At 47.5% G+C, this 20,937-nt stretch overlaps 2 protein-coding genes across 2 annotated transcripts; one reads left to right on the top strand and one right to left on the bottom strand.

Moving 5' to 3' along the window:
- Positions 1-2,368: 2,368 nt before the first annotated feature.
- Positions 2,369-10,372, bottom strand: LOC149435135 (uncharacterized). Its single transcript, XM_089662983.1, has 3 exons — positions 10,234-10,372; positions 6,553-6,712; positions 2,369-5,113 (listed from the first exon to the last, which is right to left on the bottom strand). Exons 2-3 carry the CDS (start codon positions 6,688-6,690, stop codon positions 2,777-2,779), a joined length of 2,475 nt encoding a protein of 824 aa, XP_089519109.1. The 5' UTR covers positions 6,691-6,712; positions 10,234-10,372; the 3' UTR covers positions 2,369-2,776.
- A 5,809-nt stretch (positions 10,373-16,181) lies between these two features.
- LOC149435134 (uncharacterized) lies at positions 16,182-20,078 on the top strand. The gene is made up of 3 exons (XM_089662978.1): positions 16,182-17,211; positions 17,942-17,995; positions 19,315-20,078. The coding sequence occupies exons 1-3, from the start codon at positions 16,182-16,184 to the stop codon at positions 20,076-20,078; spliced, it is 1,848 nt and encodes a 615-aa protein (XP_089519104.1).
- Positions 20,079-20,937: the final 859 nt, after the last annotated feature.

Genomic DNA, 20,937 nt, shown 5'->3' with positions numbered 1-20,937 from the left:
TAGTTAACTTAGGGTTACCATTAGGGTTAGTGTTGGGGTCACCATTAGGGTTGTTAGCTTAGGGTTGAGATTAGGGTTACCATTAGGGTTAATGTTAGGGTCACCATTAGGGGGGGCTAGCCTAGGGTTAAGGTTACCATTAGGGTTAGTGTTGGGGTCACTACTATGGTTGTTAGCTTAGGGTTGAGGTTAGGGTAATCATTAGGGTTAGTGTTGGGGTCAACATTACAGTTGTTAGCTTAGGGTTGAGGTTAGGGTTACCATTAGGGTTAGTGTTGGGTTCACCATTAAGGGGGCTAGCCTAGGGTTAAGGTTAGGGTTACCATTAGGGTTAGTGTTGGGGTCACCATTACAGTTGTTAGCTTAGGGTTAAGGTTAGGGTTACCATTAGGATTAGTGTTGGGGTCACCATTAGGGTTGGTACATTAGGGTTAAGCTTAGGGTTACCATTAGGGTTAGTGTTGGGGTCACCATTAGGATTGTTATCTTAGGGTTGAGGTTAGGGTTACCATTAGGGTTAGTGTTGGGGTCACCATTAGGGTTGGTGTTGGGGTCACCATTAGGATTGTTATCTTAGGGTTGAGGTTAGGGTTACCATTAGGGTTAGTGTTGGGGTCACCATTAGGGTTGGTGTTGGGGTCACCATTAGGATTGTTATCTTAGGGTTGAGGTTAGGGTTACCATTAGGGTTAGTGTTGGGGTCACCATTAGGGTTGGTGTTGGGGTCACCATTAGGATTGTTATCTTAGGGTTGAGGTTAGGGTTACCATTAGGGTTAGTGTTGGGGTCACCATTAGGATTGTTATCTTAGGGTTGAGGTTAGGGTTACCATTAGGGTTAGTGTTGGGGTCACCATTAGGGTTAGTGTTGGGGTCACCATTAGGATTGTTATCTTAGGGTTGAGGTTAGGGTTACCATTAGGGTTAGTGTTGGGGTCACCATTAGGGTTGGTGTTGGGGTCACCATTAGGATTGTTATCTTAGGGTTGAGGTTAGGGTTACCATTAGGGTTAGTGTTGGGGTCACCATTAGGGTTAGTGTTGGGGTCACCATTAGGATTGTTATCTTAGGGTTGAGGTTAGGGTTACCATTAGGGTTAGTGTTGGGGTCACCATTAGGGTTGTTAGCTTACAGTTACCATTAGATGTAATTCACCATTAGGGGGGCTAGCCTAGGGTTAAGGTTAGGGTTACCATTAGGATTAGTGTTGGGGTCACCATTAGGGTTGGTACATTAGGGTTAAGCTTAGGGTTACCATTAGGGTTAGTATTGGGGTCACCATTAGGATTGTTATCTTAGGGTTGAGGTTAGGGTTACCGTTAGGGTTAGTGTTGGGGTCACCATTAGGATTGTTATCTTAGGGTTGAGGTTAGGGTTACCATTAGGGTTAGTGTTGGGGTCACCATTAGGGTTAGTGTTGGGGTCACCATTAGGATTGTTATCTTAGGGTTGAGGTTAGGGTTACCGTTAGGGTTAGTGTTGGGGTCACCATTAGGGTTAGTGTTGGGGTCACCATTAGGATTGTTATCTTAGGGTTGAGGTTAGGGTTACCATTAGGGTTAGTGTTGGGGTCACCATTAGGGTTAGTGTTGGGGTCACCATTAGGATTGTTATCTTAGGGTTGAGGTTAGGGTTACCGTTAGGGTTAGTGTTGGGGTCACCATTAGGGTTAGTGTTGGGGTCACCATTAGGATTGTTATCTTAGGGTTGAGGTTAGGGTTACCATTAGGGTTAGTGTTGGGGTCACCATTAGGATTGTTATCTTAGGGTTGAGGTTAGGGTTACCATTAGGGTTAGTGTTGGGGTCACCATTAGGGTTAGTGTTGGGGTCACCATTAGGATTGTTATCTTAGGGTTGAGGTTAGGGTCACCATTAGGGTTGTTAGCTTACAGTTACCATTAGATGTACTGTTGGGGTCACCATTACAGTTGTTAGCTTAGGGTTACAATTAGGGTTAGTGTTGGGGTCACCATTAGGGTTGGTACATTAGGGTTGAGGTTAGAGTTACCATTAGGGTTAGTGTTGGGGTCACCATTATGGTTGTTAGCTTAGAGTTGAGGTTAGGGTTAGTGTTGGGGTCACCATTAGGGTTCTTACCTTAGGGTTAACATTAGGGTTTGCCTACATTTCATAGACAAGCACAGAGATCCAGTGATGATGATGACATTGACCCCTAACCCTCGACCCAACTCCTACTCTAGCCCTCAACCTAACATCTAACCTAAATTACCTCCTGAACGGCTACATATCTATCTACAGCGAGTATTTCCAGACTGAGGTGGTACCAGAATCTAGTCATTCGCATTATTTTCAGCTCAACCGGAAACTTTAAGGACCCTTTTCTTAAGAAAAAAAAAATCCACCGCCATTCACACAACTGTTTTTTTTTTATTTTTTTACTGTTTATTACAATACTGTCACAAATAAGGTCGATTTGCAAAGAAAGAACTTGATTCTGTAGGCTGCAAGCTACCACAAACCAAGGCCGGAAAATGTATCAGAATCATCAACACAAAATTACTATTACGGGTTTGGCTGACCATAGACTGTCCGATGAAGTCATGTAAGAACTGAGGTAAGTCCAGCAAGTCGAAGAGGAGGGTTGCTGTAGGTCTTCGCTTTACCTGCTTCCAAATTTCTCATCATCCACCTCCTCTCGATGGATACCCTTATAGAGCACCTCAAAATGATTGGATTGCTTTAAAACAGCATGATCGGGAATATTGATTTTAGGCACCTCGTAGTTGAAGGATAGATACTTGAGGAGAACTTTATCTTACATGTTTTTCTTGTGGCACTGATAAAAATGGGGTTTTTGGGTTTCTTGGTACTGCTGTGGGGGTTGTTGGGTTTCTTGGTACTGCTGTGGGGGCTGTTGGGTTTCCTGGTACTGCTTTGGGGGTTGTTGGGTTTCCTGGTACTGCTTTGGGGGTTGTTGGGTTTCCTGGTACTGCTTTGGGGGTTGTTGGGTTTCTTGGTACTGCTGTGGGGGTTGTTGGGTTTCTTGGTACTGCTTTGGGCGTTGTTGGCTAATTGCTGAGCCTTGTTGGATTTCAGAGTAGGAAGGTGGCTGTTGTGAGGGTTGAGATCTTTGACCCAGAGTTGGGGGAGGTAAATATACTGCATGTTGGTAGAACTTCTGGGGTTCCTGTTGGTCTTGTTGCAAGCTACCTTGTGCAGATGTTTGGTCTTTACTCTCCTTGTTAGATTGAGCAGTGGTGATGGAGGTGTCTTGTTGGCTTTGGGACTGGGAAGTAATAGTGGAGTCAGACAGAGTAATCTGATTTTGACTTTGTTGGTAATATCGAGGCTTGGGAGTAGTGGAAGTGGGGGTATCGCCTACTTGAGATATTTGGTATATTCCCTGTTTGCTCTGCTGAGAACTGGAGGATGTGGTGGTACCTACTTGAGATGTTTGATCTGATCCCTGTTGGCCCTGCTGGGCACTGGAGGATGAGGTGGTACCTGTTTGATATGTTCCCTGTTGGCTCTGCTGAGAACTGGAGGAGGTGGTACCTACTTGAGATGTTTGATCTGATCCCTGTTGGCCCTGCTGGGCACTGGAGGATGAGGTGGTACCTGTTTGATATGTTCCCTGTTGGCTCTGCTGAGAACTGGAGGAGGTGGTACCTATTTTAGGTGTTTGATCTGATCCCTGTTGGCTCTGCTGGGCACTGGAGGATGTGGTGGTACCTGTTTGATTTGCCCCCTGCTGTTTCTGCTGAGAACTGGAGGAGGTGGTACCTACTTGAGATGTTTGATCTGATCCCTGTTGGCTCTGCTGGGCACTGGAGGATGTGGTGGTACCTATTTGACATGTTCCCTGTTGGCTCTGCTGAGAAGTGGAAGAGGAAGTGGTGGTGTCACCTACTTGGGATGTTTGGTATGTTCCCTGCTGACTTCGCTGTGAGCTGGAGGAGGTGGTACCTACTTGGGATGTTTGATCTGTTCCTTGTTGGCTCTGCTGGGTGCTGGTTGATGAGTCAGTACCTGCTTGACATGTTCCTTGTTGGCTCTGCTGAGAAGTGGAAGAGGAAGTAGTGGTGTCACCTACTTGAGATGTTCGGTATGTTCCCTGCTGACTTCGCTGTGAGCTGGAGGAGGTGGTACCTACTTGGGATGTTTGATCTGTTCCTTGTTGACTCTGCTGGGTGCTGGTGGTGGATGAGTCAGTACCTGCTTGACATGTTCCCTGTTGGCTCTGCTGAGATGTGGAAGAGGAAGTGGTGGTGTCACCTACTTGAGATCTTCGGTATGTTCCCTGCTGACTTCGCTGTGAGCTGGAGGAGGTAGTACCTGCTTGGGATGTTTGATCTGTTCCTTGTTGACTCTGCTGGGTGCTGGTGGATGAGTCAGTACCTGCTTGACATGTTCCCTGTTGGCTCTGCTGGGAACTGGAGGAGGTGGTACCTACTTGGGATGTTTGATCTGTTCCTTGTTGGCTCTGCTGGGTGCTGGAGGATGAGGTGGTACCTGTTTGGTATGTTCCCTGTTGGCTCTGCTGAGAACTGGAGGAGGTGGTACCTACTTGGGATGTTTGATCAGATCCCTGTCGGCTCTGCTGGTCACGGGTGGATGAGGTGGTGATACCTGTTTGATATGTTCCCTGTTGGCTCTGCTGGGAACTGGAAGAGGAGGTGGTGGTACTAACTTGAGATGTTGTGGAATCTGCCTGTGTAGCTGGAGCCTTGCGATCATCAGTCTGAGTTGAGCTATCTTCTGTAGGCACATCAGGATCTCCGCATGATTGGGGGGCACCTGATGTATAGGTGGCACCTCCCAATATTTGCCCACCACTTTGACCCACACTACTTCTACTTTGGCCTTGGTATGAAGACTGACCTTGAGAGCCGTAAAAAGGCTTGGGGTAGAGAGGATTCTGGTAATATTTAGGAGGGGCATCACTTTTCTGTGATGAATCCTGCGTTGTCTTATCACCTTGTGTGACCGATGAATCTTGTCGGCATGCGGCATCTGATTCATACACAACCTTGTAATAAGTTTTCAGTACTCTGCAGAGAAGGTCACAAAATTCATTGAAGTCCACTTCCCCGTCATTGTTCTCGTCAAGAATTTTAAGCAAAGTTGAGATGGTATTGGGATCTTTGGGGTTCTGAAAGGAAAGGAAATTGATTTAAAATTTTGGTATAGAGTAACAGTAGCATGAGCGTGTTGAAGACAACTTTCCCTAAAAGATTACTAAGCCCAAGAACAAACTAGACCTTAGATGTAGAGGCTGCATCAGTAATAAGTAAGAGGACCTCTCCGCATGATGAAGTTCAGGTGTCTCCACTGAAGGGTTCCGTTTGAACTACATCATACAAAGACGCTGTAGACAATTGTGCTCTTACCAGCTTGTGGGCACAGCTTGGTAAAGACCCTTTTCTGTTCCAGCATTACTGTGCCCCTGATACAGTAATAGCTCCATAAAGACATGGTCTGATCAGCTTGGTGTGGAGGAACTTGAGTGTCCTGTACAGAATCCTGACCTCAACCCTACTGAATGCCTGGAACCGGGAATAAAGACTGCCAGGTCTTTTTTTTTTTTGGTGCCCAATGTGAGGCCGATGTGTGAGCCAGGTCTTCTGATCCAACATCATTACCTGACCTCACAAATAGGCACCAATTCCCTTGGCCACCCTTCAAAATCTTTTTGAAAGTCTTCATAGAACATTAGGTAGCTCCCTTGATAGCTGCAAAGGGAGCAACACCATATTAATAGTTATGGGGAAGGGTCAACTGCTTGTTAATGGCCATGAGGTGAGGGGGCAATGCCATGTTAACGGCCATGAGGTGAGGGGGCAACGCCATGTTAATGGCCATGAGGTGAGGGGGCAATGCCATGGTAATGGCCATGAGATGAGGGGGCAACGCCATGTTAATGGCCATGAGGTGAGGGGGCAACGCCATATTAATGGCCATGGTTCTGGAATGGTGTGTCCACTAAACTCATAAAAGCATGATAGCCAATTGTTCACAGAATTATGGCTATATAGTGTAGATCAGGGGTTCTCAACTAGGGTTCCTCAAGAGGTTGGAAGGGGTTCCTTGAGCAATGGCAATTTCTGCCTCTCAGGTAAGTTCCCACTGACACCATTGATCTTTTTATCTTCCTATATGGGGGTAACTCTTCCCAATGACCACAAGTACAAGGAGCATTCTTCCCAACTGATCATCACACTAATGTATCACAAGTTGTAGTCATTTTTAGCGGGGGTTCCCTAAGACTGAAAAATAATTTCAAGGGTTCCTCTGTGTTGAAAAGGTTGAGAATGGCTGGTGTAGATACATATATAGTATAAAAGTTCCATAATGTAGACATTGATGTTGGAGTTCATGGAACTCCTGTCCCGTGCTGTAGGTTGCCCAACCTTGGGTATCGTTGTTAGTTTCAGGGCTGTGCCCATGTATGAGCGAGGTGAGCTCCACCCTTGAACCAACAGCCCTTCCCAACTTTGAGCAACAGCACCCTTCACAACTAGATGCAACCCTCTGCTGGGACAGACAGAGCCCCTTCAAGAGATTTGTCCAATTACAGAATGTCCATCTTACCTTAATGACATCTGCAAACTCATTCTGAATCAGAAGGTTGAGCTCCTGTTTGTTCAGTTTGGCGTGGCTGCAGTCCTGCTTGGCATATTTTTCAAAAACCTCAATAATGTCTTGGACTGACCCGATCAGTTTTGGCATTTTTGCAAATTAAGGTTTTGTCCTACAGGTGGAAAAAAAAAGATTAGACTTTTCAGGGTCCTTTAGTAGATGAATGTAACTACTTTCACTACCCTGACATTTTCACTTTCCTTTCCCCCATTGTCCTCTCCTCCCATCTCTTCTCTCCCTACCCCACGGACATGGGTGGGGAGATGTAGCTACACCGGAGACGCATTGCCTTTCGAGACAGCCTTCGTTATTGCTGTGTGGCCTCTAATGTCCAGTAGGAAGCTTTGTCCCATTTTTCCAACCAACAATAGAGGTACACTTGGAGACTCCATCCCATTGATATATTCTTCTGGGCTATAGTAGGTCCTGATGAGCCAACTGAGTTGGCCAATTGCAGGTGGCACCAGTAACCCAGTAATCGTTATTGCTGTGTGGCCTCTAATGTCCAGTAGGAAGCTTTGTCCCATTTTCCCAACCAACAATAGAGGTATACTTGGAGACTCCATCCCATTGATATATTCTTCTGGGGTATAGTAGGTCCTGATGAGCCGACTGAGTTGGCCCATTGCAGGTGGCACCAGTAACCCAGTAATCATTATTGCTGTGTGGCCTCTAATGTCCAGTAGGAAGCTTTGTCCCATTTTCCCAACCAGCAATAGAGGTACACTTGGAGACTCCATCCCATTGATATATTCTTCTAGGCTATAGTAGGTCCTGATGAGCCAACTGAGTTGGCCAATTGCAGGAGCACCAGTAACCCAGTAATCGTTATTGCTGTGTGGCCAGTAGGAAGCTTTGTCCCATATTCCCAACCAACAATAGAGGAACACTTGGAGACTCCATCCCATTGATATATTCTTCTGGGATATAGTAGGTCCTGTGGAGCCAACTAAGTTGACCCATTGCAGTTGGCACCAGTAACCCCGAGCAGAAATCAGTCGCTGTTTTTAAAAATTCACAAGCCTCTAAAATTTGGAATTTCCCAACCAAAATTCCCAACCAATCAAAGCAAATCTGAACCAAAAAAGTGTGTATTCAGGAGCCCCAAATGATTCCAAATTATGCAGAATGATTTGGGAAGCTCCGTCCTAGCAAACCTTCCTGATGAGATGATAGGGCAAAAAAAAAAAGCCTGAGCTGGTCTTTAAAGTATAACGCCTTAATAAAAAAAAAGTCTATCCATCTGACAGCACATCATTAGGTAGTCACTGATAATTACCAGATTTATATGTGAAATAATAAGTATTCTCTTCCACCCACGTACACACTCCCATTATGAGTGAGCAGGAACGCTTGAATGTGAGCTCTAAATTATTTTATTCGGTAAGACACTAAAACCGAAGATAAAGGTCTTTAGGCTGACCGGTTTTTCAGAAGGTTGGAAGAGAATTGATGGTGAGAGAAGAATTGGTGGTAATTCTGAGCATTTTACGAGACACATAGAATTTTAGGGTAGTGGTCAGACCGTTGTCTCTGATTTTCCACGCTTTGAACCGTAGAGGGTATCTGTTTGAGTTTAGCCCAGGGGCGGACTGACAACTCATGGGGCAATAGGGGATCATGGGGCCCCTGTGTCCTTGCCCAAACTCAAAAAAGCCTATGAAAAAGGTACCAGGGGCATCTCATGTAGCCCTCTACTGACCCCGGGCCCTCGGACAGTGCCCGAGTTTCCACATGGTCAGTCCGCCCCTGGTTTAGCCTGTGCTGGTCTTGGAAAATTTTAGATTAAAGTTTCCCGGTTCTGCTGACCCTCAGCATCCCATGGAAAAATGTTAGACCTTCTGAAAAGTTTGGCCAAGGTATGACTAGAACAGTCATTCCCAACCAGGGTTCCATGGAAACCCCTAGACTTCCTTCGGAGGTTGCTAGGGATTCCTTGAGCCGCGGCTGACTGACCTCCCATTGGATGGTACCTGCATAGTTGCAAGACCAATGCCATTTGGCAAAGCCAGCAACATGACACCAACCAACCGACCGCCACTGTAGGGGGTTTTATTATTCCTACTGACTACCCATCAATATGGCATTTTTTTTCCATTTCCCACAGATTAATTTCAGTAAGGGTTCCCCCGAGACCTGAAAATTATTTTAGGGGTTCTTTGGGGATGAAAAGGTTGAGAAAGGCTGAGCTAGAACCATGTTAGAGCTTTGTAGAAACATTCAGTATGGGAGACTAAAGAGGACGGCCATTCTCAATCAGGGTTCCGTACAACCCTGTTGCTCCTCAAGACGTTGCTAGTGTTTCCTTGAGCTGTGGACAATTGACCTCCTATCTGATGTTGCCTGCATGGTTCTGGGACCAGAGATAGTGGCATGACACCAATGATCTTTTTATCTATAAGGGTGACATTCCGACCGCCACTGTAATGGGTTTTATTATTCCCACTGACTACCCATCAATACGGCATTTTTTTTCCATTTCCCATAGATTAATTTCAGTAAGGGTTCTCCCAAGACCTGAAAATTATTTTAGGGGTTCTTTGGGGATAAAAAGGTTGAGAAAGGCTGAGCTAGAACCATGTTAGAGCTTTGTAGAAACATTCAGTATGGGAGACTAAAGAGGACGGCCATTCTCAATCAGGGTTCTGTACAACCCTGTTGCTCCTCAAGACGTTGCTAGTGTTTCCTTGAGCTGTGGACAATTGACCTCCTATCTGATGTAGCCTGCATGGTTCTGGGACCAACGCCACTTGGCAGAGCTAGTGGCATGACACCAATGATCTTTTTATCTATAAGGGTGACATTCCGACCGCCACTGTAAGGGGTTTTATTATTCCCACTGACTACCTATCAATACAGCATTTTTCCATTTCCCACATATTAATTAATTTCAGTAAGGGTTTCCCCGAGACCTGAAAATTATTTTAGGGGTTCTTTGGGGATAAAAAGGTTGAGAAAGGCTGAGCTAGAACCATGTTAGAGCTTTGTAGAAACTTTTAGTATGGGAGACTAAATAGGACGGCCATTCTCAATCAGGGTTCCGTACAACCCTGTTGCTCCTCAAGAGGTTGCTAGTGGTTCCTTGAGCTGTGGACAATTGACCTCCTATCTGATGTTGCCTGCATGGTTCTGGGACCAGAGATAGTGGCATGACACAAATGACCTTTAAAGGTGGCATTCTGACCACCACTGTAAGGGAAGCCTTCTTCTCACTGACCACCAACGAGATAATTTCAGCAGAGGTTCCCTGAGACCTGAAAATGATCTTGAGGGTTCTCCTGGTGTAGAGGGGCTGAGAAAGGCTGATATAAGTTGTAGATACTTTTATAGAGTTTATGTCTACGAGGGATCCCACTCAAGCCAAGGACCCCTTTAATGCCTTTAAAAGATTCTTGAACACCGAGCATGCCTCTACAAAAATTTCCCAACACTCTCAGAACATTTATAACGGGAGCCTCTCGAATTTTTGCTTGAATTCACCAAACTGAATTTAGCAGCCCGAAAATGTTTTCTGACATCATCTAAATCTATATCTATTAAAAAAAATATATATAATTTTTTTTTTGAAAACTTGTATTCTGGATTGTAGCCAAGCTATGAGTTCAGGAATGTGTAAAAGCATGCAGGACTTACCTCCTCCACACTGACACAGAGCAGACAGCAGACTAGGAATGACCAATCTCAGTCGGCATTTATAGCGAGAGGGTGGCCTAGTTTTCCCAAAGGAGGCACCTTGTGTCACCTCATTATTTGTGACTTTATGGCCAGCCCATACTCGTTTGGCCGGTACCATCAATTAAGGAGGTTCTGCCTAAAATGAGACAACATGTGTCACCCAGCCCAGAGTTCCAATCACGTCCTGCCACTCAAGGCTTGTCAACAACTTTTCACACGACTCCTCGGGTGGCCAACGTCTGGACCAGGAGGTGGCCCCAAAAAAAGAGCAAAAAAAAAAAGGAAAAGAACAGCTTACACTTTTTTTTTCTACGTAGATTTCTTACAGACGTCTGTTCCAGGTTCTCACATTTGGATGGCGTGAAGAGGCTTTGAGTTTCATCCCAGAAAAAAAAAGTTCAATCTGCAAGTTTAATTTACCTGTTTATCTAGTTTCATGGATGACCTAATAGATCCTTTGTTTCAGGAAGAAATTGCATACTTTAAATTTCTGAATTTTAATACATGTCATTAGTCCAAAAGAAGATTCGGGACACCTCCCTGCCCCTTGGCCAAAAATATTATGAGGAATTAAAATGTCAAGCCAAAATGTGTTGTTCTGGAAGGCTTGGGGAAGGGTTAAGCTTTTTTCATGAAGCCTATGATAATGGTGTATTTCCACTCACTTCCTGTTCTGTTGACAACGGATTCACCAGACAGGAAGTGAGTGAAAATTGCCGACAGCCGCACAGATAGAAATAAAACTTTCCTTTTTTTTTAGTAGAACAAAAGACGGCGCGAATCCCGGTATTTGAACCAGAAGGAGCCAGATCTCATGTTTGTGCTCTAACTCAGATAGGTCCCCAACAGAGTGCCCCTTTATAATAGGTGTCTCCATCAATTCCCCCCTTACATCAGGTGTCTCCATCAGAGTGCCCCTTTATATTAGGTGTCCCCATCAATTCCCCCCTTACATCAGGTGTCTCCATCAGAGTGCCCCTTTATATTAGGTGTCCCCATCAATTCCCCCCTTACATCAGGTGTCCCCATCAGAGTGACCCATGACCAGGGGCGGACTGACCATTTGGAAACTCGGGCACTGCCCGAGGGCCCGGGGTCAGTAGGGGGCCCCATGAGATGCCCCGGTACCTTTTTCATAGGCCTTTTTGAGTTTGGGCAATGACACAGGGGCCCCATGATCCCCTATTGCCCGGGCGCCCCATGAGTTGTCAATCTACCCCTGCCCATGACATCAGGTGTTCCCATCAAAATGTCTCCTTACATAAGGTGTCCCCATCAGAATGACCCATAACATCAGGTGTCCCCATCAGAATGTCTCCTTACATCAGGTGTCTCCATCACAGTGGGCTGCTACAGTAGGTGTCCCCATGACAGGGCCCCCTGATATTCTGTGTCCCCATCACAGTGCCCCTTTGGTCAGATGTCCCTATGCTCCCTTACATCAGGTTTCCTCATAGCAGTGCCCCTTTATATCTGCTGCTTCCATTACAGTGCCCCCTTGCACCAGGTGTCCCCATCACAGTGCCCCCTTAGATCAGATGCCCCCATCAGAGTGACTCCTTACATCAGGTGTCCCCATCTCAGTATGCCCTACATCTGGTGTCCCTATACCCACGTAGATCAAGTGTCCCCATCACAGTTCCCTTTTTAGATCAGGTGTCCCCATCACAGTACCTCTATACATTAGGTGTCCCATCTCAGATACCCTACATCGGGTGTCCCCTTGTCAACGTAGATCAGGTGTCCCCATCACAGTACCTCTATACATTAGGTGTCCCCATCTCAGATACCCTACATCGGGTGTCCCCATGTCAACTTAGATCAGGTGTCCCCATCACAGTACCTTTATACATTAGGTGTCCCTATATCAGATCCCCTACATCTGGTGTCCCCATGTCAACTTAGATCAGGTGTCCCCATCACAGTACCTTTATACATTAGGTGTCCCCATCTCAGATCCCCTACATCTGGTGTCCCCATGTCAACTTAGATCAGGTGTCCCCATCACAGTACCTTTATACATTAGGTGTCCCCATCTCAGATCCCCTACATCTGGTGTCCCCATGTCAACTTAGATCAGGTGTCCCCATCACAGTACCTTTATACATTAGGTGTCCCTATATCAGATCCCCTACATCGGGTGTCCCCATGTCAACTTAGATCAGGTGTCCCCATCACAGTACCTTTATACATTAGGTGTCCCTATATCAGATCCACTACATCTGGTGTCCCTATGCCCACGTAGATCAAGTGTCCCCATCACAGTTCCATTTTCACATCAGCTGTCCCCATCACAGTACCTCTATACAATAGGTGTCCCTAGATCCCCTACATCTGGTGTCCCCATCACAATACCCCTATACATCAGGTGTCCCCATCTCTGTACCTACTACATATGGGGTCCTCGTGCCCCCTTATGTCAGGTATCCCCAACACAGTGCTTCTTTACATCAGGTGTCCCCGTCTCAGTACCCCCTACATCTGGTGTCCCCATGTCAACTTAGATCAGGTGTCCCCATCACAGTACCTTTATACATTAGGTGTCCCTACATCAGATCCCCTACATCTGGTGTCCCTATGACCACTTAGATCAAGTGTCCCCATCACAGTTCCCTTTTCATATCAGGTGTCCCCATCACAGTACCTCTATGCATTAGGTGTCTCAGATCTCCTACATCTGGTGTCCCCATGTCAACTTTTGATCAGTACCCCTATACATCAGGTTTCCCCATCTCAGTACCCACTACATATGGGGTCCTTGTGCCTCCTTATATCAGGTGTCCCCATCTCAGTGCTCCTTTACATCAGGTGTCCCCATCTCAGTACCCCATACATCTGGTGTCCCCATGTCAACTCAGATCAGGTGTCCCCCATCACAGTACCCCTGTACAGCAGGTGTCCCCATCTCAGTACCCACAACATATGGGGTCCCCGTGCCCCCTTAAATCAGGTGTCCCCATCACAGTGCCCCTTTACATTAGGTGTCCCCATCACCGTATCCCTATACATCAGGTGTCCCCATCTCAGTACCCCCTACACCTGGTGTCCCCATGCCCTGCTATATGAGGCGTCCTGATCACAGCACCCCCCTAAATCGAGTGTCCCCATTTTAGTACCCCCTACATCTGGTGTCCCTGTGCCCCCTTTGATTTCAGGTGTCTCAATCACAGTGATCCCATCATAGTGCCCCTTACATCAGGTGTCCCATTAACAGCCCCCACTATGCCTATACAAGCTGCAGGTCTGGAAAGAGAAAGTTCCACTTCCGTTCTCCTTTGATGCTGGAGGTGGGGCATGCACATGGCACCATTGATGGTGAGCAAGCAGATGGTGAGAACCAATGCTGGGGACTGCCTGATGGTCAGGATGGGACCATCACTCTGTCTGGGTCTGGACCACTGTCCTCCATTTAGTGATGGCTGCTCTATAACATAGAACCTGCAGAATAGGCCCTATAGAGCCCGGGGTAGAAGTGCAGACCTGACAATGGTTTTTACCCTCCCCCACTCTACCAAAATTTTATATAAAAGGTTCTGGTTGGACTTACACTTAAATGTGGTTTGTTTATAGTCATGTGTAGCACCCTCCTAGTTAGCTAGGGGGAGCTAGCTAATTATATTTCTAGATGGGAGGCTAAATGGCAGTCGGGAGAAATAGTCAAAGGGTCAAGTTTGGGTCAGGGCTGAGAGGCTCTGCAGATCAGTTCTCTGATACCTCCCCCTGATCTAGAGGCTTGGGGAAGTCTCTAGAACTCAGTAGGCAGGGGTGAGGAAAAGCTGGTCTGCACTCTTGAGGGATCCTGACCAGGGGCGGACTGACCATTTGGGAACTTGGGCACTGCCCGAGTGCCCGGGGTCAGTAGGGGGCCCCATGAGATGCCCCTGGTACCTTTCATAGGCTCTTTTGAGTGTGGGTGAGGACACAGGGGCCCCATGATCTGCTATTGCCCGGGGGCCCCATAAGTTGTCAATCCACCCCTTATCCTGTGACCAATCCCCAAGCAGGAGGCTTGGCATGGGGTCAGGACAGCCCTTAAGAGAGACTGAGCCTGCTCAGAGGCAGGAAAGTTTGGGTGGAAGATGGAGTGAGAAGGCTGAAGTGTGGAGCCCTGGAGGGGGTCTAGGAGAGGGGCCTACCTACAGGCGAAGGAGCTGGAAGGGAGGATCTCTCAGCCTCACCATCCTAGGAGAGAGGACAAGCTGGGAAGCAGGGAAGGAGCCAACCCAGCGTAAGGCCTGAAGGCAGCCACCAACCCACAAGTTTGCAGGAGAAGACTGAGTGAGTAATCCCATATTCCCCTGGGCCAGATAAGGGGAGAGGGCATTCTGGTGGGAAACCTGACTAGCCCCCATCTGGGACTGCTGATTTTTAAGTGGTAGACTCTGGGTCCCCTTGCCCAAGAATTCCCTCAGGCAGCTGGATGAACAGAAGATTTCATCTGGGGTCTGAGGTGGTACACCCGGAGGGCTGGAGAGCTCTTCCAACCAAGAGACCTTGTTGTCTAACAGACTTGTATATAGTTGCTAAGGTGTTTGTCCTCACAGTTCCCCTGGGGCATCCTGTACAATCCATCAACCCCTTCCAAGTTCAATAATCCTAATAAATCCCCCACCCCCCCCCAAAAAAAAAACAAGTTCAAGGACTGTTTACTGTCTCCTGTGTGCAAGGTCTGAAGAAAATGTGTGTTGCCTGGCTGTCCAGGACTATAGGTGGACCCAAAACTCAACAACTCTTAAGGGGGTAGTGCTACAGATGCATTCTTTGAGATATTTGGGACAGAAGAAAATGGTCTGTTTCGACTTTCTGAATTTTCTCAGTAGGTCATCGTGACCTACTGCACTTACACGTACGTGATTTATCTGTCAGCAAGGTGTACCTCGATGGAGCCAGCGAGGTTGAACACGGAACCGTCTTTGACACACGTCTTGCCACTCACAGACTGGATCCTGCAGATCCTTTTGGCTTTTTTTTTTATGCTTCTCTTCTACACTTTTCAACTAACTGAGTCAAAAGAGGAGATCATATTTTTTAACAAGGACCAAGAAGAACTTGCTGGCAACCACCTGGATCACGTACGCCTTTTAATAATTCTTGGCTGGATTTTGTGACTTGGATCTTAGCGATCTGAACAATGGACACATCAGAAAGACATTACCTGCTCCTCTTTCTCTTCGTCCAGCTGGTGGCTATGACCCTCCTGTACTACTTGGGGGTTCCGAAGGTGGTCACATACTCCTTTGGGATTCTACAGACGGGCGTCCTCAAGTATTGGGTACAGCCCAGTGCCCAGAACCTAACATTTACTGAGGATAATCATGACAAGCTAAGTTTGATAGCCGGAAGCAATGAAGGAAGTCAGACATTGACAAATTGCTTGATGTTCTCCCCATTAGGGCCTATCAGGGTCCAATTTCCAAAGTCCCTGACACTGGAAGAAGTGATACGCAAGAACCCCGATGTGATGAACAAGCTAGTTGTTTGCAATGTTCCAGCCACATGAATTCACAATATTCTAGTTTAGTGGGTGGGTCAGTAGCCCGTTCATGCAGACCAGGAACCTAGTTTCAAGCGAGTGCTCGAAATGGCTGGGATGTCAACGTGACCTACCTGCACATACACGTACGTGATTTATCTGTCAGCAAGGTGTACCTCGATGGAGCCAGCGAGGTTGAACACGGAACCGTCTTTGACACACGTCTTGCCGCTCACAGACTGGATCCTGCAGATCCTTTTGGCTTTTTTTTTTTTATGCTTCTCTTCTACACTTTTCAACTGACTGAGTCGAAAGAGAAGATCATATTTTTTAAGAAGGACCAGGAAGAACTTGCTGGTAACCACCTGGATCACGTACGCCTTTTAATAATTCTTGGCTGGATTTTGTGACTTGGATCTTAGCGAACTGAACAATGGACACATCAAAAAGACATTACCTGCTCCTCTTTCTCTTCGTCCAGCTGGTGGTTATGACCCTCCTGTACTACTTGGGCGTCCCGAAGGTGGTCACATACTCCTTTGGGATTCTACAGAAGGGTGTCCTCAAGTATTTGGTACAGCCCAGTGCCCAGAACCTAACATTTACTGAGGATATTCATGACAAGCTAAGTTTGAAAGCCGGAAGCCGTGAAGGAAGTCAGACATTGACAAATTGCTCGATCATCTCCCCATTAGGGCCTATCAGGGTCCAGTTTCCAAAGTCCCTGACACTGGAAGAAGTGATACGCAAGAACCCCGATGTGACCCAAGGAGGCCTCTACAAGCCCCTCAACTGTACCTCCAGAAAGAAAACCGCCATCATCATCCCTCACCGGAACAGGGAGCACCACCTTAAGTATCTCTTGTACAATTTGCACCCCTTTCTGCAGCTCCAGCAGCTGAACTACGGCATCTACGTCATCCACCAGGCGGGTAGTTTCACCTTTAACCGTGCTAAGCTGATGAACGTTGGCTTCAAGGAAGCCATGAAGGATGATGACTGGGACTGCTTGTTCTTCCACGATGTGGACCTCATCCCCGAAGATGGCCGCAACCTGTACACCTGCGACAGGTTCCCCAAGCATGCATCTAGTGCCATAGACAAGTTTGGTTATGTTCTGCCATACGGTTCATATTTTGGAGGCGTCTGTGCATTCACCCCCAAGCAGTACATGCAAATCAATGGGTTTCCAAATAACTACTGGGGCTGGGGCGGTGAGGACGATGACATTGGCAATAGAGTGGTCCTCAGTGGCATGTCGGTGTTGCGACCCTCCATTGTTTATGGGAGATATAAAATGATACAGCACAGTCCAGACAAAGGGAATGAAGCAAACCCGGAACGGTGGGATCTTTTGGACAAAACAGGGCAGGCTTGGAGACAAGACGGCATCAACAACCTCCATTATAAACTTTTGTCCAAGGAGCTTCTACCGCTCTACGCCAATATCACGGTGGACATAGGCTTCAGACCATAATGAGAAGGGCTGCCGAAATGTTTGCCTATTTTTTTCAACTTTGTTCCAAAGTTCTCCTATCAAAATATTTTGTATGTCTATGGAGTTTGGAACCCTTCTAAACTCCATATACTTCATCTAGTCAGGGCAAAGTAACAGGTAGGTCTGATAGCCGGTCTTCTGTTGGCTGATCTACTTACCTATCTGTGGCTCCTTGCCTCACAGTTAGTCTGCCAGAACCTCAGGACAGATCCTTGTTTTGGGGTGATCTGGGGTAGATGTTACACTGGGCTAAGTACCCTCCTTGCCCCCACCCACCCACCCACCTATGTGCCTGGCCTGGTATTTGGCTGCAAGAACCCAACTTTGCATCTTCGAAGGAATGGCTATATGCCCCCCCATACCAATTGTGCATCATGGAAGGTAGGGTGATATGCCTCCCTTACCCCAGCTTTGCATCATGGAAGGAAGGGTCACATGCCCCCCTCCCCCCATACCAACTTTGCATCATGGAAGGAAGGGTCATATGCCCCCTCCCACCCCATACCAACTTTGCATCATTGAGGGAAGGGTCTTATGTCCCCTCCCCATATCAGCTCTGCATTATGGATATGCCCGCCATACCAACTCTGAATCGTTGGAAGTAGGATCACATGTCCCCATAACAACTCTGCATCAAGAAAGGTAGGGTCACATGCAGGGGTGGACTGACAACTCATGGGGCCCCCGGGCAATAGGGGATCATGGGGCCCCTGTGTCCTTGCCCAAACTCAAAAAAGCCTATGAAAAAGGTACCAGGGGCATCTCATGGGGCCCCCTACTGAACCCGGGCCCGAGTTTCCAAATGGTCAGTCTGCCCCTGGTCACATGCCCCCCATAGCAACTCTGCATCATGAAAGGTAGGGTTACATGCCTCCACACCCCAGCTTTGAATCGTGGAAGAAAGGGTCACATGCCCCCCCATACCAATTTTGCATCATGGAAGGGAGGGTCATATGCCCCCTCCCCCTCCATACCAACTTTGCATGGAAGGAGGGGTCATATTCCCCCCATACCAACTCTGAATCATTGGAGGTAGGGTCACATGCCCCCATAACAACTCTGTATCATGAACGGAAGGCTCACATGCTCCCCAATTCCAACTTTGCATCATGGAAGGAGGAGTCTCCTGCCCCCTCACCCATACCAACTCTCCATCATAGAAGGAAGGGTCACACGCCCCCCAATACCCCCAATACCAACTTTGCAATATGGACGGAAGAGCCATGCCCCCCATAATAACAACTCTGTATCATGAAAGGAAGGCTCACATCCCCCCCCCCCCAATATTAGCTTTGCATCGTAGAGGGTACGGTCATATGCCACCCCATACCAAGTTTGCAACACGGAAGGGAAGCTCACATACAACCCCCCCCCCCCATAGCAACATTGCATGAAAAGTAGGGTTACAAGCCCCCTTACCAACTTTGCCTCATAGAAGGAAGTCTCACATGCCCCTTATACCAACTTTGCCTCATGGAAGGACCCAAACGATACAATTTCTATCCAATCTGGAAAGGCCCCCGTACTACACAATTGTTGGCAGATGTAAGCAGATTGTAGACATGTATGGTCAGGTTTAGAGGACCTTTCTAGGTGGACTAAAATACTCCGCCATGGACTATATCTTTTCATTGATTTCTTTTGAATTTGTTATATTGTTAGCTTCCATTTTAGTTGGGGAAACCCACTTTTTTGGGGTGGTGGCATGGGGGTGGTGGCATGGGGGATGGTGCCATGGGGGTGGTGCCATGGGGGTGGTGCCATGCTGAATTCAGTGTGACAACAAAGTAGAAAATTTCCTTCAAAAAAACACTCAATTTCCTTCAAAAAAACACTCAATAGATGCAAAGATAAAGGCAGCCCATTTTAGTTGTTGTTGAGCTTGGCCCCGCCCCTTCCCATCTTCTGAGCCTATAGTGCGAAGGGCTGACAATTGGGAAGGCTATGAGGGGGGGAGGGGGAGGCCAAGCCCGACTTTTACAAGAAAATATATAATTTGTCCAAATCTCGATATCTGCTGATAATTTTGGCACACTGAGTGTTCACTGAAGGTGATCCCCGCTTGAAGGACCTGCTTACTGCAGTATTTGGTTAATAAATTGTCTGGCTGTAATACTCACCTCCTCATTGGTACTGTCCCCAAAGGTCCACCATGCCAAGAGTCCCCCAAAGGTTCACCATGCCAAGAGTCCCCCAAAGGTTCGCTGTACCAAGAGTCCCCCAAAGGTTCACCATGCCAAGAGTCCCCCAAAGGTTCACCATGCCAAGAGTCCCCCAAAGGTTCGCTGTACCAAGAGTCCCCCAAAGGTTCACCGTACCAAGAGTCCCCCAAAGGTTCACCATGCCAAGAGTCCCCCAAAGGTTCACTGTACCAAGAGTACCCCAAAGGTGCACCATGCCAAAAGTCCCCCAAAGGTTCACTGTAGCAAGAGTCCCCCAAAGGTTCACCTGGCCAAGAGTCTCCCAAAGGTTCACTGTACCAAGAGTCCCCCAAAGGTTCACCATGCCAAGAGTCCCCCAAAGGTTCACTGTACCAAGAGTCCCCCAAAGGTGCACATGCTAAAAGTCCCCCAAAGGTTCACTGTACCAAGAGTCCCCCAAAGGTTCACCATGCCAAGAGTCCCCCAAAGATTCACTGTACCAAGAGTCCCCCAAAGGTTCACCATGCCAAAAGTCTCCCAAAGGTTCACCATGCCAAGAGCCCCCCAAAGGTTCACCATGCCAAATGTCCCCCAAAGGTTCACTGTACCAAGAGTCCCCCAAAGGTTCACCATGCCAAGAGTCCCCCAAAGGTTCACTGTACCAAGAGTCCCCCAAAGGTGCACATGCTAAAAGTCCCCCAAAGGTTCACTGTACCAAGAGTCCCCCAAAGGTTCACCATGCCAAGAGTCCCCCAAAGGTTCACTGTACCAAGAGTCCCCCAAAGGTGCACATGCTAAAAGTCCCCCAAAGGTTCACTGTACCAAGAGTCCCCCAAAGGTTCACCATGCCAAGAGTCCCCCAAAGATTCACTGTACCAAGAGTCCCCCAAAGGTTCACCATGCCAAAAGTCTCCCAAAGGTTCACCATGCCAAGAGCCCCCCAAAGGTTCACCATGCCAAATGTCCCCCAAAGGTTCACTGTACCAAGAGTCCCCCAAAGGTTCACCATGCCAAGAGTCCCCCAAAGGTTCACTGTACCAAGAGTCCCCCAAAGGTGCACATGCTAAAAGTCCCCCAAAGGTTCACTGTACCAAGAGTCCCCCAAAGGTTCACCATGCCAAGAGTCCCCCAAAGGTTCACTGTACCAAGAGTCCCCCAAAGGTTTACCATGCCAAAAGTCTCCCAAAGGTTCACCATGCCAAGAGCCCCCCAAAGGTTCACCATGCCAAATGTCCCCCAAAGGTTCACTGTACCAAGATTCCCCCAAAGGTTCACCATGCCAAAAGTCTCCCAAAGGTTCACCATGCCAAGAGTCCCCCAAAGGTTCACCATGCCAAATGTCCCCCAAAGGTTCACTGTACCAAGAGTCCCCCAAAGGTTCACCATGCCAAGAGTCCCTCAAAGATTCACTGTACCAAGAGTCCCCCAAAGGTTCACCATGCCAAAAGTCTCCCAAAGGTTCACCATGCCAAGAGCCCCCCAAAGGTTCACCATGCCAAATGTCCCCCAAAGGTTCACTGTACCAAGAGTCCCCCAAAGGTTCACTGTAC

This window comes from Staurois parvus, unplaced genomic scaffold (assembly GCF_062004578.1).
Source record: "Staurois parvus isolate SC_StPar_1 unplaced genomic scaffold, SC_StPar_1.0 ptg001599l, whole genome shotgun sequence".
Taxonomy (NCBI): Eukaryota; Metazoa; Chordata; class Amphibia; order Anura; family Ranidae; genus Staurois; species Staurois parvus.
Note: the sequence above shows the minus strand (reverse complement) of the source record. Positions and strands in the feature narration are given on the sequence as shown.

Coding starts and splice junctions, on each gene's coding strand:
- LOC149435135 (XM_089662983.1), bottom strand. CDS start 6,690: ATGCCAAAACTGATCGGGTCAGTCCAAGACATTATTGAGGTTTTTGAA. Junction 5,114..6,552: donor AGTTTGCAGATGTCATTAAG/GTAAGATGGACA, acceptor CTTTCCTTTCAG/AACCCCAAAGATCCCAATAC.
- LOC149435134 (XM_089662978.1), top strand. CDS start 16,182: ATGGACACATCAAAAAGACATTACCTGCTCCTCTTTCTCTTCGTCCAG. Junction 17,212..17,941: donor CAATATCACGGTGGACATAG/GCTTCAGACCAT, acceptor CCCGGGCAATAG/GGGATCATGGGGCCCCTGTG. Junction 17,996..19,314: donor CAAAAAAGCCTATGAAAAAG/GTACCAGGGGCA, acceptor CCCCGCTTGAAG/GACCTGCTTACTGCAGTATT.